The sequence below is a fragment of the Stomoxys calcitrans genome, chromosome 4 (assembly GCF_963082655.1).
Source record: "Stomoxys calcitrans chromosome 4, idStoCalc2.1, whole genome shotgun sequence".
Lineage (NCBI taxonomy): Eukaryota > Metazoa > Arthropoda > Insecta > Diptera > Muscidae > Stomoxys > Stomoxys calcitrans.
The window spans coordinates 162375627-162392783 of record NC_081555.1 but is presented as its reverse complement, the minus strand read 5'-3'; the positions used below and the strand labels follow the sequence as shown (position 1 = coordinate 162392783).

The 17157-nt window shown below is 36.7% G+C and overlaps 2 protein-coding genes across 2 annotated transcripts; both read left to right on the top strand.

Annotated features, from left to right (window-relative positions):
* Positions 1–1583: 1583 nt before the first annotated feature.
* LOC106091288 (late secretory pathway protein AVL9 homolog) lies at positions 1584–4444 on the top strand. The gene is made up of 5 exons (XM_013257766.2): positions 1584–1896; positions 1985–2942; positions 3005–3605; positions 3680–4167; positions 4284–4444. The coding sequence occupies exons 1-5, from the start codon at positions 1813–1815 to the stop codon at positions 4307–4309; spliced, it is 2157 nt and encodes a 718-aa protein (XP_013113220.1). The 5' UTR covers positions 1584–1812; the 3' UTR covers positions 4310–4444.
* Positions 4445–8170: 3726 nt separating this feature from the next.
* Positions 8171–16652, top strand: LOC106091278 (sphingolipid delta(4)-desaturase DES1). Its single transcript, XM_013257757.2, has 3 exons — positions 8171–8306; positions 8365–8753; positions 15314–16652. The coding sequence occupies exons 1-3, from the start codon at positions 8298–8300 to the stop codon at positions 15879–15881; spliced, it is 966 nt and encodes a 321-aa protein (XP_013113211.1). The 5' UTR covers positions 8171–8297; the 3' UTR covers positions 15882–16652.
* Positions 16653–17157: the final 505 nt, after the last annotated feature.

The window sequence follows — 17157 nt, the reverse complement described above, 5'->3', positions numbered from 1 at the left end:
TGATTAAATATGCAAGTAAGTAAATTCACGGTGGAATCAGGGAACTTTTTTACAACAAAGTTGGAGATTCCATCTAAGCCACTGGATTTTTTATTATTCATTAGCTTTATAATGGATTTAACTTTTGCAGGGTCGACGAAATGGAGGCTATCTGCATTCTGAAAGGCATTAAATTCAGCATCAAGTGTGAAAATAGAACGAGGGATGACATTTATGGTGTTTGATATTCTTGAGTGGAAATCTTCAATCGGACGTGGAGGCAAGCTTTCGCGGAAAGTATTTGAGTAAAACTCGTGGAACTGGTGAGCTATATCAGAGCTATTGGTAATTATATCGTTATTTCGGACAATTTGCTGGCAAAATGGAGACTTAGTTTTCCCTGTGATTTGATAAATTTTTTTAAAAGCGGATGGACTAGGTTTAATATCTTGCAGCCTTTTATTGAAGTAATCTGCTTGCTCAATGTTGATGCTTTCTTTTATAATTGTTTTAAGCAATTGTAACTGGTTAGATAAAAGCTTGTACTCACTAGATGTTCTATTGCCTTTCCGGTGGAATATCTTTTTAAGTTCCTTTTGCCAGAGGTGCTTGATTTTATATAGTTTTTTTGTTCTTTCTGAGAGAAGAAACTTATTGTCCTGGATTTGTATCCGTTTTGTGTGATTATCGTGAATAGTATTAAATGATGAGTTAAAATCCTTTATTAACGCGTCTATTTGTGTGTTTTCCAGGTTCATAATAGACGAGGGCATGATGCGGCAAGACGCTGAATCCATGTCTTGCTTAAAATTGCTCCAATTTGTATCCTTATATGATGTAAAGATGCGAGGGGTTCTCATAAGAAGCTCTGTTTGATCCATACGCAGGGACAATTTAATTGGAAAATGGTCTGAGAAGGATGACAAGGATGCAACTTCAAAATTTGGAAGAGTATCATACATGTTTGTAAGCAGCTGATAAATTGTTAGATGCCATATTATTTTTTTTTTATATGTAAATGGCAACATTTTAGCCAAAGAAGCCCAACAAAATCAACCTTGTCAAACCGCCGGAAGAACGACTTTTGGAAATTTTTCCTTAAAAAAGAACGTAGTACCAGTAGTAGCCTTTACGGTAAAATTTTTATAAATTGTTATTTTATTATTTTTAAGTGTGTAGTGGTTCAAAAAGTTTTAGCGAAAAACATGGATTTCCAACGGTGAAAAATGAACATAGTACCAGCCATAATGACTTAAAACTTGGTTTACATTGCTCTTTAAATCCGGAATGGTTTGATCATCTATTTTCCTTTTATAGAATCAGCTGACAAGAGTCTTAAATCCGGATTTAATGAGCAATGTTAAGAGTTGTAATTAGGCATCACATAACCCTGCTAATGGAATATAGGATCAAATAAAACATCGTTTTAAAATGTTATATTAAAAAAAAAAGTACAACTGTGTTAACAAGCATTTGACATTTAGAGTTATTGTAAAATCAAACAAAAGATTGTACTCAACTGTTTGCACGACCTCTCCTTATAAGTGCTTTCTGATTTTGGGGAACTGTCTTTACCTTTTCTAAGCATACACTGGTAGCAACAAAGTTTTTACGTTGCTTCAACAACTAAGCATGCCAATATTGTGCATTGATTAAAAATCGATGCGAATATTGCAAATTCTTTGTTAAAATTTGTGTAAAATTGTGAAAATCAATAACTTAAGATTATAAGAACACCAGAGTTTACTCACCGTGAGATAACATACGTGCATTATCCACATTGTTGCTAAATATTTGGGGCTGTAGTGTGTATGTCTTGTTGTTTAGCAAATAATGGATACTGCGGCTTTGGAGGAGACTAAACCCCCAATTTTACATATTTTGGTTATTGGTTTCCATCATAAGCTTGGATGTCAGGTTGGTAGAAGGGCACCATGTTACATAAAAAACATATCTATTCGCCTTCAAAAGTTGTCTGTATAATGCTTTTTGACGTCATTTCTAGGTCGAGTTTTCCTATCCTCCTCTGGTACAGGGATCCAGCGGTAAAAATGAATGTCCAAGTGGTTGGAAATATTTGTCGACATTGGCCCTACCTGACGGTTCACATAACTTTGTTGAAGATACAGTGTTCTTTAATTTACCTAGTCTAACAGATCCTACGGAAAGTGTGTATGGCGTTTCCTGTTATCGGCAAATACCGGTGGAGAAGTTAAAAATTCGCACGGCAGATGTAACACGCAGCACAGTGCAAAAGTCGGTTTGCTGTCTGGCGCGTTTACCCATCTATGGTTATATTGAAGTCAAGCTGTCTTTAATTGCCGATGCCTTTTTCGAAGAAGGTGATTTTTCTTCAACCGATCTGCTTGTGAAGGCTTATCAAAATCTTAATGCTTGCCTTCTTGATGGTGATGAATCAAGGCGAGCGCTGCGTCATTTTCATGTCGGCATATCGCTGCGTGAAATTGTTTTGCAATGGCGGCACAAAACTCTGCAATTGTTAAAATTGTTTTTGTTGCAACGAAAAGTCGTTTGCTTTGGATCACCAGTGCGTGGAATGTGTGCCCTAATATTGGGCATTTCTTCGTTAATACCACGATTGTTGGAAAAAGGATTTCAGGAAGTTGCTTGTGTGCGCACATCCAGACCACTTTCTCCAATGCCTGATTTTACCGACTCCCTGATTAAGTCCGGAGACTGTAGTAAGACACCAGAAACAAAAGCTGAAGCAGACAACAAGACACAAGATAGTCCCGATAAGGGCACCGAAATAATTGAATCGTTTAGGAAGTTTTCAGATGCTTCCTTGAAAAGTAGTGATAAATCGAGCAACAATAGCTGTTCATCGCCTACATCCGGAGAGGAAGTTGTTCACTCAGATTCATCAGTATTTGCTGCCCAAGCAGAAAAAAATTTGGAACGTAGCAGCTCCTTTACCAAAGATTCGAATATGGATGCTTCAGGTAGTAAAAACTTATTTTATTTGTACTCTGTTGGAAATGACTTCTTGTTTTTGCGTTTGCAGCAACCCTCTCACTGTTTACCACAGTCAATCCCAATGAATATCGTGCCCCAATTTCAATTTTTGCCAGCGGAAATCTTTGCTTGCCTTATCTCTCCTTGCCATATATGGATTTGCTTACTGATCCCTCGGTTCTGAGTTATGTTATTGGCACATCGAATGTATTATTCCAACAAAGACAGCACCTTGCCGATGTTTTAGTTGATATTGAAAATGGTAACCTGGACATACGCGATCCAGAACTAAGAAAACAGTTGGTTTTGAGTACTGAGGATTTACGTTTTATGGACTACATACTGCGACATGTCCAAGTGCCTAAAGAGGATGCCGAAAGTGGTGGCAGTGACCAATGGATAAGACAACAATTCCAGGGCTATTTGCTGGCATTGTTGCGCACTTCAGTGCTAGCTATTACAAGCGAAACGCCATTGAAAGATGTTGACCATTTCAATGCAAATTTTATGTCAGCTTTTCACAAGACACAATGTTATCAAGAGTGGTTCGACGTAAGGCCGGAGGCAGGATTTTTCGAACCTCTGCCTATTGGACATCCATTCGCTGGTACGACTTTGTCGGTGGCGGATGTTAAATTAAAACTAGCACAGTAAGTCTTATCGGACATACAAATTTGAAATTTTAATGAAACTTAATTCTCAATATTTTATTTCAAAAATACAGAACCATGCAGAGCACAGAGAGTGGTCGTAAAATAAATCAGGCTGTCAATAATACAAGTCGGGCTTTGTCGCAAGCCAAAGGAGCTATATCTTTTTGGTGGTCTTCAATGACGACAGCACCTCCGACAAGCAGTGCTGCCGAAACACGTTCCTCAAACTCTGAGCAAGAAACACAAGAAATAATCTCAGTGACATTCCAAAATACTACTAGTGGTGAAACAATCGAGGAAGGTATAAGTGTACATACCGAAGAGAAGGTAATATTCTCACTTAAAAATGGCATGGGCGAAGATGACGATGTCGCAGCAGCCGCAGACACAAATGGTGATAACAATGAACAAAAGCAAGTTGATAGCGCCGAAGAGATTATGGAAGGTAAACAAATTGAAACTACTAAAATTCAAAGTAGTGGCATTGTTGAAATTGGCAAAGAAGCCGAAGTACTAAACAAGGAAGAACAAAGTGAAAATACCGAGTCCAGTAACAAAGGTAATGGAAGCATTTTTGTCGTATAATAAGGGCATAACCGGCCACAACGTTACAACATTACATATGCATTTATGTAAGCGTATAAATTGCGTTATATATGTTATATATTTCTATAGTCGGATCGAACAAAAAGCGGTGGTGATGCGTCATCTTTATACTTTGTCGTTGCAAGACATCGCATTCATCGGCCACGATATTAATTGTAAGAACTAATATGCACATGCGGCACATAAACCAAATCCATGTAAAACGTTTGATTATTGTAGTTATTTTCTTTTTTTTCATAAGTTTTAACAAAGTTTTATATTGTGTCTGTCTCCCCTGAAGAAGCCGAATATCCACTATTATGTTTAGTACTTATTTATTTATATTCTTTATATTATATTTCTTTTTTTTTTTCAAATTAAGTGTTTACATAAATATAAATATATACATAATAATAATAAAAGATGTACATACATACATCCTTCTCATATACTTATATATAGAGAGTCTTATGATTTATGCAACAATGCAAATAAACCTATAGTTAGATTTAATGCGGTTAATTGTAAGTTTTTTTTTACCTATGAACTGAGCTGAAATTTTGTTCAGTTTTATTCATACCAGTGATATTAAAGGTACTAAGTACATTGTAAATAAGTACGCAATTAAAAACAACAAATTTACCCGTTGAAAACGCATCTTTGGTTGGGTAGCAATCCATAATTGATCTATTCGGTCTGTTAGCTGATTTTCATAAAACATCCTTTCATTACTGAAATTGCTGTTATGAAAAATTCTCTCACAGAAATTTGCAAGCTCCCAATTACCAAACTCAAAATTTTGCTCGCTGTCACGCATTCTCGCTCATTTCCGCTGACACATAAAGTGACGAACGATTTCCATTAAACATTTTGTAAATATTTTTGAGTACGCAAACACTTTTTACGCTTTAACGGGTCGCCTCGTTTGCCGAGTTGGTAGCGTGCTTGGATTTTAAGTGCGGCGGTCTTGGATTCGATTCCCACTAGAGGCTTGGTCTGTCGCTACTGTAACATCCAAATAGACAAAGCGAGATAAGCGTGTCTGTTTCAAAAATAGGCTGCCACTCTAATCGAACCTAGGATTTACGCAAATGGATGCTAATGGGATAGCTAAACAAGAAAAATTTTTTCAAATTAAATTTTATTTGGGTGAAGCTGTTTAATTTTCGTATCGGTATATTATGGTGAATTAATGAGAAATCAATTTGTATCTTTTCAGAAACCAATTTTTGTACATTTAAATGCTTAATTTACCAGCAAACACTGTAACGTTCAAGTTAGAATGATTTTACACCACTCATCAAATCGTAGTCGAACAAATGTCTTAAACAATTAAAACCGAATTTGAAATTAAATTTCATTAAGTATATTTTTTCGAACCATTTTGGCATTGGTCGCATTGGTACTTTATTTGCATGTAGAGTAAAAAAATAGTAGCCCCATATTTGCATGTGGAGGAAGCGATCTATCCCCTGTTCCTTAAAGAAATGTTCATGGGAAATTTGTCATTGCAAATTTGCCCATTAACATTCCACTAATGGACAGGGCAAAGTTCTCACATATCATTGACTGCTGTCCGATTCAAGTTTAAGCTCAATGATTCTGATAAGGGGCCTCCTTTTTATAGCCGAGTCTGTACGGAGTGCCGCAGTGCGATACCTCTTTGCAGAGAAGTTTTTACATGGCAATTGGTATAGTACCTCACAAATGTTGCCAGCATTAGAAGAAAACCACAGCTGACAATTTTTTGTGATGTTCTCGGCAGGATTTGAACCCAGGCTTTCAGTGTCATAGGCGTACATGCTTACCTTTGAGGAAAATTTTACATAACATTTTAATTACAGTAGTTTGGTAGCCTAGTGGAAATTTGAACCAGGGGACGAATTACCGCATACGTGATCGAGAGCGCTTTCGCATCGAATGAAATTTTATCTCGTATTTAAAGGGTATTATACCACTTGCATAGAAATATGTATGTCTAAGTTTTTATAAGTAATGGGCGATTAAAACATTTCTTTACGCTTTCTTAAATTTCAAAAATTCCCGTTCAATAAAGAGATACATAATTCACAATAGAGAGATTTCGAACGGTTTTACTCGTTCACGTTAGCTGAGTATTCTGTTCAGCTTTTCAAGCGGAATGCTGTCAAACTCCATATCAAAAACGTCGGCGAAACGTTGGCTGCAAATAGGCGGAAAAGTAGTACTCTGTTTATAGTGAGAAAAATGGCAAAAACTATTATAGTGGCAACACTTGAAACTATTACCTGCATAATTTTTGCTTTATTTTACTGGTTTCAATGGTTTGTTTTTCTTTATTTATTTGCGAAAAAATATATTAAATAGAGAAAACAATAAGTGCAGACAAAAAAATCGTGTTTTGTATGGAAATAAAAACATTTGATTACTGCCAAATTCCGCTCGCAGAACAATTACAAATTTCATGTGGTAATTCGGCCTCAGAGTTGTATCGTATAACCAAATCCACTTGACTTGAGATAATCTCCAAAACCCGTTTACATTACGATTCAAGTGAGTTGTATTTGTCAACAGGGATGTGTTTGACACCGATTTTATTTGATCAGCATTTTTATTGTGTTTAACATATACGTTGTAGACAGAAATTAAATTGGCGAAGCAAATTTATTAAATTTAACCGCAAAATTTGTTAATTTGAATAAGAAGTGGTCAAATGTTGAGAAAAGCAGCTGTCCAAAACTATCGATACTATTGGGTTGCCCAAAAAGTAATTGCGGATTTTTCATATAGTCGGCGTTGACAAATTTTTTCACAGCTTGTGACTCTGTAATTGCATTCTTTCTTCTGTCAGTTATCAGCTGTTACTTTTAGCTTGCTTTAGAAAAAAAGTGTAAAAATAGTATACTTGATTAAAATTCATTCTAAGTTCTATTAAAAATGCATTTACTTTCTTTTAAAAAATCCGCAATTACTTTTTGGGCAACCCAATACAATACCAACGCAGTTTGCATCTGAATTTCGAAGAAGATTTGCTGCAAAGTAGATTTGGTCACACTGAAAATATATGGGAAACTTCGTTGCAAAACACGAGATTTCCGAAATCTCGTCGCAAATCTAGATTTGCTTCAAATGCAAACATGGTTTTAACCTTCTTTAGTGAACCCTGCAAAACAATCATTTTGGTCAATCGAGATGCACTTATAATGTGAAATCATGCGAACAGCTGAGTACAATTTTTTATATTTTTGTTTTGATTTCGAAGTAAATCTAAATGTCAAAAACTTGATAACACAGTTGTGTTTTTTTTTCTTAAATCTTTAAAAGATGTTCCATTTGATACGATATTCCACACATAAAGGCTGGTAATATATATTAGTTTTTCGCGATATTTTTGGCTGAATACTTTTTTAGATAATAGATTTTAAAGCAAGCACATTCAGTAGTACACTCCTTCATTATGTATAACACACTGCTACAACAACAACAATTAAAGCAATCCCATGGCAGCCGATTGTACGCACTGGGTTGACCCGATGGAATCCTTCCTTGACAAGGGCTGCCGCCTCAGTGTACAACACATTGCTACAACAACAACAACAATTAAATGGTAAAATTTTTATAAAATTGTTATGTTACCAATGATTATTGTGTATTGTTTCAAAAAAGTAATCGCGAAAAAATGTGATTTCGGCGGTGAAAAACGAACATAGTACTAGCCATAAGCAACAAAACAGTGTTATAATAAGGAAAATAGAAATATATAAAACACTTTTGAAGAATATAATTTGTAAAACCAATTTTATTTCTAAAACCACTTTGACATTTCAATTTTGGGCTTTTGCCATTCAAGGTAGTTGTTGTTGTGCTAATGACGCAACCTCTTAATTGTACCATGTCGTTCAATGTAGTGTAAAACAAAAACAGACCAAATAAAACAGCTGTTTTTTGCTAAACAATCGATAACAATTTCGATTAGTTTCTGCTTGTATTCTTGTGTGTATTAACGTCGGGTCGTCGAGTATCAAGCAGGCCACCGGAGGGGTTAACGTAATTTTTTTTATTTATTGCCTTTTTTTCAAGTGGTCGTCGTAGAATTTAGTACTGACTAATTAAGACTGCTAAGAAATGGGACAGGTGAGTAAATATTGTAAATATAGTTAAATCAAACAATAAAAATATGCTACATTTGTAGGAAGTTTCACGCACCGATTTCGAGTGGGTGTATACGGAAGAACCACATGCATCACGCCGCAAGATTATCCTTGAAAAATACCCGCAGATAAAAAAACTTTATGGCTGTGATCCGAAGTTTAAATGGGTAGCTGGCAGCATGGTAATGATCCAAATTCTATCACTGTTCATTGTCAAAGACTTTTCTTGGCCTCTTTTGATATTGACGGCATACATATTCGGCGGAGTAATTAATCATTCACTTATGTTGGCCGTTCACGAAATCTCCCACAATTTGGCATTTGGATTTAGCCGGCCCATGTACAATAGGATATTGGGTTTCATATGTAATTTACCCATTGGTTTGCCTATGTCAATATCTTTTCGGAAATATCATTTGGAACATCACAGGTAAGTAAATGGGAGTTATACATATCAATCTATATTTATAAAGGGCGTTGTCTTAACCAAATTGTTCTACGCAAGTTATAATGACGAAATGTTATGGGCTAATGCGTAGGTAAAAACAAAACAAAAACGCAAAGGGCATGCATTGCCCATTGGAGGGTGTAGCAGACAAGAACCATGATGTCATACAGCTTGGAGAACCAAATGCATTAGACATTTTTAAAGTTTACCCTTAACTCATTTCACCCATAATACTCGTAGATTTTATTGTCTGGAATCTTATCTACCAACCATCGTTGCAAATAGTCCGTAAATCGAGTGGCTTGTTGATTGTACTTCTATTAGAGGAAACATGAAAAATAATAGTATCACGTAGTCACACACAATGTCTGTGTGGGGACACACTCTGCCACACACACACACAGTGTCTGATATAAATATCCAGACTGTAGCCAATATCAACAACTTTCTTTTTTATTTTATCAAAACGCCGTTCTATTGTATTAGTTCTATTCGATTTTAATTTATTTTTCCAGGTAGATCCCAATTTGCAGACAAAACGTAAATAATGTTGATAGTGTAGTCTCAAAAAATATAAACATACATAGTATGACGCGCAGAGAAATATTAGTGACACATACATGTGTTTATACCGGGAAATATATGTATGTATGTATGTGAATAATACATTGGGCATGAGAATGTTTTTATGAACTTTTTTTTCAAATAAATGACTGCGAAGCCAAATTGGTTTAATAACCACGATTGATTGAAAATATTTCAATTGGCTGCCCAAATGTTTGCATAATCATGGTATAGAAGAATATTCTGAAATACAATAGTAATGGGAGTTTCGATTATTATTTTAAAGTGTTTTCTTTGCCAACGACTTTTCTAATTACACATACTTCATAAACAGTGCTGAACAAAATGAAAGCTACTGATATCAGTAATATATTTTATAATTACTCGCCATAGCCAGTTTACACGTTTTCTTAATCTAATGAAGTTTATTGCTTTAAGATATGATAAGAAATTCTAAATACAAATAATATGCTAATTCAAAAAAATTGTGCATGTCATACACCAAGTGATTGCTTTTTTCTGCTTATTGAACTGAAATATTAGTGGTATAAAAGGTATTGTGGGACTTTCCATACAAAAAAAAAAAATAATAAATTAAAAAAGTGAAATATTTAGAATGGAGGCTACCGAGGTGTAGAGGTTAGGTTGTCCGCCTATGACAATAAATCCGAATTCTGGGGTTAGCATCAAAATAAATTTTTAGCTGTGGTCGTTAGCGTGTTCGGATTACCTGTGCGGGAAATAAAAGGGTAGTTAGACTCTAGAAGCAATGTAACAACTTAGGTACCGGTTAAGGCAAGTCTGTTGAGTCACTTTCGAAACCCGGATGAATAGATCTCAGTCACTTTTGCTAAGTAACTGTGACTGACCCGAAGAGATTCGTCAGGTTGTTAAACCGTAAATTTTTTGAGTATTCCGAGAGCGATAGAGTGAGAGAAGGGGAGTCATTCGTCGTATCCGTGGTCTCCGAACCGATGGACAGCCATCAGAATTTACCGTGTACTAGGTTACAAAGGTCATCGGCGTCAAGTTATCCAATGCGTTGGCCCCCGACGGAATCTGGCCACTGATGCTGAAGAATCTGGATCTACCTGGAGTACCTTATAACTGTCCTCAACCTGTCTTTGAACAATCTAATGAAACCCGATTTCAGGAAGATGACAGTGATCTGAAGGCTGGAAGGGGGCCAAGTTAGGGGGAGTTTTACAGACCGATCGATCTCCCTTTTCTCACCACTAGCCAAGATGCTTGAGGGACTTCTACTCCCGAATACCCAGTATGGATTTCGAAGACAACATAGCACAACTGCTTTTCATGCCACTACCGCATGCATTTACCGTGGCTTCAATCAGCCCAGGCCATGTAATAGAACGGTCTTCGTGGCACTGTACCTATCGAATGCAGTCGATAGGATCGGGCAAGCCCAATTATTGGAGGAAATCGCCAACACGTCCCTCCAGCCAGGCCTAAAACGCTGAGTCGTGAATTATCTGTGTGGTCGCCAGTCATTTGTGGAATTCAGCGATAAGAAGTCGAAACACCAAAGAGTGAAGCAGGGAGTTCTCCAAGGCGGAGTGATATCTCCGGCACCTCATCGGCACAGAGATCGTATCATATGTGGACGATTGTACGATCATGTCATTAGGCCCCACCAATTGTTGGCATCTGCTATAGGTTAACGTCTACCTCAAAAAACTTGCCGCTTATTTCGCTGCAAGAGATTTGAAGATATCTGCCACCAAATATTCAGCTACATTTATCACTACGAGTGAGGTGAATAATTACCTGAATGTGAAAGTAAGATGGAGAAACGATTCCCACCATCAAGTGCCCCAAAATACTTGGTGTAACAATTGATAGCTATTACACATTCTCCCCATATACCACTGCAATTTGATGGAAAAGTGGAAATAAGGTCCTCAAAACACTTGCCTCCTCAGTTCTCACGTGGACCACCTCCATCAGGAGACAAAGATCGTACCCGTGCGAAAACATAAATATGTGCTGTCCAAGCAATACCTTCTGGCCTGTTAAGGGATTATCAACTTGTGGATTGGTAACCACCGCCAAGGTGGATCTACATCATCTAGAGCGAGAGAGATTCAGCGCTATAAAAGAGAACCTCTTAGATTAAACGGCATATTAAGCGGTTCTAGACAACATTCATGCAGAAACGGTAGCAGATGCGGTAAATAGCTACCGGATGATTGTGGTTCTTGGCGAACGAACGGCCCCATTACACCTGAAGAAATTTACCATCCCCGGCAAACCAGATCATTTCTGGTTCAATTACGATCCAGCAGATGCTGCCGCCTCAACTCCTACACAGCAAGGATTGGTGCCATAGTTCAGAATGGGTGTTCCCATTATGACGTGGGACCACACAACACACGTTACCTGTTTATCTGCCCATCCAGACCCAGATCCCTCTGGATGCACACACCTTAAGCTGATATTAGACGATAAGACATGCCATACATTTTAAAAACAGAAACTCTGAAAGTTTTACACATCGTGTGATACGTACGAAACATTTAAATGAATTTTTGTATTTTTAACTCATCGAACATACATCTAGCTATATGTCTACAAAAGAGTACAATACATACAGGAATACATGCCGATTAGAGTGCACTCTATTAGTATTCGACGTACATAAGACATGTCTTATGAATACAGAAAGTGACAGCTCATATGATATGTCTTATCGTCTAATTGCAGCTTTGGTGGCAGACTTCCTGGATTTGGATATTCAACAGAACCAGACAGACGAAAGATAGAATAGAGAACAACTAACTCTTACAACAACAACCTGTGCGACTGTCGTTGGTTCGATTTCTATCAGAGGCTTGGTCTGCCGCTACTGTAATATCACAGTGAACTTAAATAGTCTGAGTCTGTTAATGCCACACTAATCTAACCTACCCTTCACTTAACTTGTTGCTGCACAGTCTTGCACCCGCCTAAGTGTAGCGAGAAAGCGCAATCTGACAACGCACGGAAGCTAGACGTCCAAAAAAGATGCAAACGCAATAGACTATCTGCTTGATGAAAGCACCTCTTGTCCCGATGATATAACGACAAACCAATTTCGCAAAATCTGTACTTGGGTACCGGAAGCCTTTCCCAAGAAGCTCATGGTACGACGGAAATGGAAAGACGCGATTGCGAGCGAATCGAGATGTAAAAGAGTTGAAATGAAATTCGTAAATTTCACCAAAGAATAAGTCATCAAAACGATGGCTTTTGTATAGGCACATCCTCCAAGAAAGATTTTTTGCTTAGCTGCTAATATCTGATAGCAATGGCGACGAGAATACCTCAGAACCAATCCCTAATGATGGCTTAGAGTAGCATTGATGGCCAAGTAGCTGAATCTGAATCTGACTAAAAAACAGCAAGGCCGCAGAAGTCGAGGCCGGAGCACAAGTTTCCAACCTGTGTGGTGTCCATATGATATGGCCGTTGTCTTACCACGAAGATCGATAACGTCGCGGGGTTGTTAATGACAAAGTGCACGGAATTGAGGCAGAATGACTGTAATATCTTTAATAAATACATTTGAAGGTAGGCCTTCTTGCGACATATGCTTCGTTTAAGATTCTATTTCCTTTAAGAATTTTTGATTAAACTGTCGGTACGGCCCTCTGGGCATGGATTAAGGAGTTTATTCCTCGAAGCAGGCCATGACAGTCTTGTCCTATTGTCTTGGATTCAGCTCCAAAAAATAATATTTTCTTGGATATCCTGTATCAATATGTTCGCGGCCTGAATACGAAATATGTGCACTGCTTATGAATAGTTTTTCTTGCGAGTATGTATAATAGATTTTACCGAGACGTATGTAGTTGAGACCTGAGATTTTCGACTCCAAAATATTTTGCAATGATTTCCAAGTCTACAGAAGCGATTGACTTGCGCTCAAAGGTGGTCGGGTGTTGATATCCGTCAAATACTCGGTGCCATTTTTTTGTACGATTTATTTGTTTCAAACCGTGGAGGGGCAAACCATCGCTGAAAATTTTGTTGTGATGGTCTCGCCAAGATTCGAACCCTGGCATTTAGCGTCATAGGCGGACATGCTAACCTCTGAGCTATTGTGGCCACCCACCATTTGCATTTGATATCCTGATATTTATATCGGGCCTAAATACCGCATCCGTAATCGCCTTATTTCGATCGAGTTTCAGTTTTATTGAATGATTTCATCCGTTATCGATTAGTTAATTCGAAATCGAATAGAAATGTGAGAGTTTTTGCCCACAAAATGACTAATTTTCGTTTGTTTTCAGGACATTAGGTAAAAATCAGGGCATAGAAGTATTTATTTTGTAAAATAAAACAAAAATTACAATGTATCCACATTGTTGGTCCATTAGTTTGGACAAAAATTAACATTGTGCTTAGGACAAAATTGCCAAATTATTAAATTGTCTACAAGCATGACGAAAGCAAAAATGTGTCATTTAACACAAAATGTCATGCAGCAGGATATTTTTTCAAGAAAAGGCTTCTTTATTTAATTGAATATTTGTCTGTTATACCCCCTGTGCCTGTCCGAAAAAAAAACAACATCGAAGAAGCACTGTGACTAAAACGACGTAGGCACATATTTTTAGTCCCCTTTCACATAATTTTATTGTGTATAAACAATGGTATACTCTTAATACGTGTTTTTGATTATTTTGTTGATTATTTTGTTGCTAGTAATAATTTTTTCAATAACCACCATTTGCTTCGTTTACTTTTGAGATGGTAAAATATGCTATATTGTTCGATTTGTTCTCCTCCGAATCGATAACTGTTTGACAAGCTACGTTCGTAAGTCATGCCAGCCTTAGGAGGGGAATACCACCACCGAAATTTTCTTCAGATGTTCTCGTCAGAATTCGAACCCAGGCATTCAGCGTCATAAGCAGACTTGCGAACCTTTGCGCTACGGTGGTTTCCCCAAAACACGATTAATCGTTTCATTATTATCTTTTGTCGCACGATTTCGATAACTTAGCAGTACATCTTTGCACTGATAATCTATCCAGAACATTTGACTTGCACTGGATAGGACTAATGATGAGTTTACGTGGCACATCATGATGCGAGGTCATTGTAATAGTATTGGTGAAAATAAGGGTGTATGCGTCATATGTACACATAACAATCAGTCATGGCAGAAAAATTAAAATCGTTTAATGTTTTCGATGTTTGGCGTCTATCGATTCTATAATTCACAGAAATGAATTAACAGATATTGAAAAATACATTCTGTCCAAAATGAAAAAAAAAGTATGGACAATAAAATAAAATCAAAGAAAAAAAACCGATGCACCGTTTTTGGCCAAAGCTCAACACGTACATACGATGAGTACGATCATGATGTGCCGCCTAAAAGGCCTATAAGGTAGAGTTTGCAAAATATCGATGGCACTATCGTTATTTAATTTTTTGACTGAAATTAACTAAAAGTAAGCAATACAACACTGAATGTATCCTTTAAGATGCATTGCGCCTATAGAGGGAGCAATTGCCATCCGATTTCATTTCTCTCTTGACTTCGAACTGACTATACTAACCTTGGTTTTATTTGGTCTGTGCCATTGACATTGCTTCTATATAAATCGATCTCCTGATTTTTACTTCTCATTTTCGTTTGAAATGTAGGTGATGGGAATTTAACGATAGTATCGATATTAATTATTAAAACTATTGAAAATATCGAATGTTGCGATTATCGATAGTTTGCCCGCCCTTCTATAAGGTAAAACACAGCATGTATTTATGGAGCGGAATTAATCTTCGAGCAAAAAGGCATTCGATTACAGATGCAAGAATTAGGCCCCTGATCGCCGGCTGAATGGGAGTATTGTATATACGGCAACGACCCACTTTTGCTTTCCCTAAATAGTTTATAATGCGATTCCCTTTACATATAAAACCTTTTGTTAATTTCAATCTTTTGGTTTTTTTTCCTTTTGCTACAGATACCAAGGAAATGAAGTAGTTGATACTGATATTCCCACATTGGTGGAGGCCAAATTATTTAACACCACTTTTGGAAAATTTATTTGGGTATGCTTGCAGCCATTTTTCTATATCTTCCGCCCACTTATCATCAATCCCAAGCCTCCAACACGTTTAGAGGTGGTCAACACAGTGATACAGCTGACATTTAATTTCTTGGTGGTCTACTTCTTTGGCTGGAAGGCTATGGCCTATTTGGTGTTGGGCTCCATACTGGCCATGGGCTTACATCCAGTGGCGGGACATTTTATATCCGAGCACTATATGTTTGCCAAAGGATTTGAGACATATTCGTATTATGGTCCCCTAAATTGGATCACATTTAATGTGGGCTACCACAATGAACATCACGATTTCCCTGCTGTCCCTGGATCACGCTTGCCAGAAGTTAAGAAAATCGCCCCCGAATTTTATGATACAATGCCTCAGCACACCAGTTGGGTGCGCGTTTTATACGATTTTATTATGGATCCTGCTGTGGGACCCTATGCCAGGGTGAAAAGGCATCAAACAGGGCTTAAGACATAAGATGCACCAGTTATTGTTTTTCGTTTACTAGTTTCTTCTATGTCACTAAAGAGCAAAGAAAAAAAAAGGAATAATCTCAAACTATTGCACTATCTAAAATATTATAAAAATAATAATAATAATAATAATTTCATATTTTGATAATAACATGTTCCTACAATTTATTTGTAATGTACTAAGGTTTATATGTAAAAGAAAACAAAACAACAAAAAAACCAAAAACATGCAAATCATTGCATTGAATGTCATTTAGATGTTCAATCGTACTGTGGCTTATTTAGTTGCGTGTCAATAGAACTCGGCACACTAACCGAAATGGCTATAGTTAAACTACTTGACTTTAAAACACAATGTACCTCAAAGCTAAACATGTTGTTTACTGTACTATTTATATGTATAGATGTATATAATGATATAATGAAAAACAAATTAACAAACAAAACAAAAAGAAAAATCAAAAACATTAAAACAAGCCTGGTATTTTTGTCGATATTTCATGTGAACTGCTGTCAACTCCCCCCTCCCAGTCCTTTGAGGGCTTTTAAATGTATTACATATTAAAAATAAATCAAATGTTGTAAAAGAAAAAAAAACCTCTTAATATTTGAAGTCAATTTCGTTTTGAAAATCACAATGAAAATAAAAACAAAACAAAAAACATTTAGCACATGCGACACTTGCCGCACGTAGTTGGGTTTTGTGTGTGCTAATTGAAAAGATAGCAAGGAGGGCATAACGAACACTTCGTTTCGTTATTCAGTGCTAACTATATTTGAGTGTTTTTCATTTTTATAGGCAAACTGTTATAATTTCCGCAAATAAAATATGCAAACAAAATTATTATTGAACCGTAAAACTGTGTAGTTGTACTGTTCGCATAAACATACAAACTTTGTTAAATATCTATAAAAAAAAAATAATTTTAGTTTCGACTGTGAATCATGAGCGTAATCACAAAAATGATTAACGGGGGCGCCCACCATACACTTGTCTCCAAAGAACATCAAGAGGTCTTTACTAACATTTGGAGAGCTATTGTAAAGTATTGAAACAGTGTCCAACTATTAGTGTGGATTTAGATCTGGCAAATTCACCATGGTAGTGTAACCAGGTATTTACACTACGAAAAATCCATCTGCTTGTCGAGTTCAAAGTAACTCCATATATAAATTATAAAAAACCATGCCTGAGTTTGGCACCAATGTAAAACTATTTAGACCATTCAGAATAGCCTTGAAAGTCTCCTTGATAATCAGTTAGAAAATGGAAGAAAATC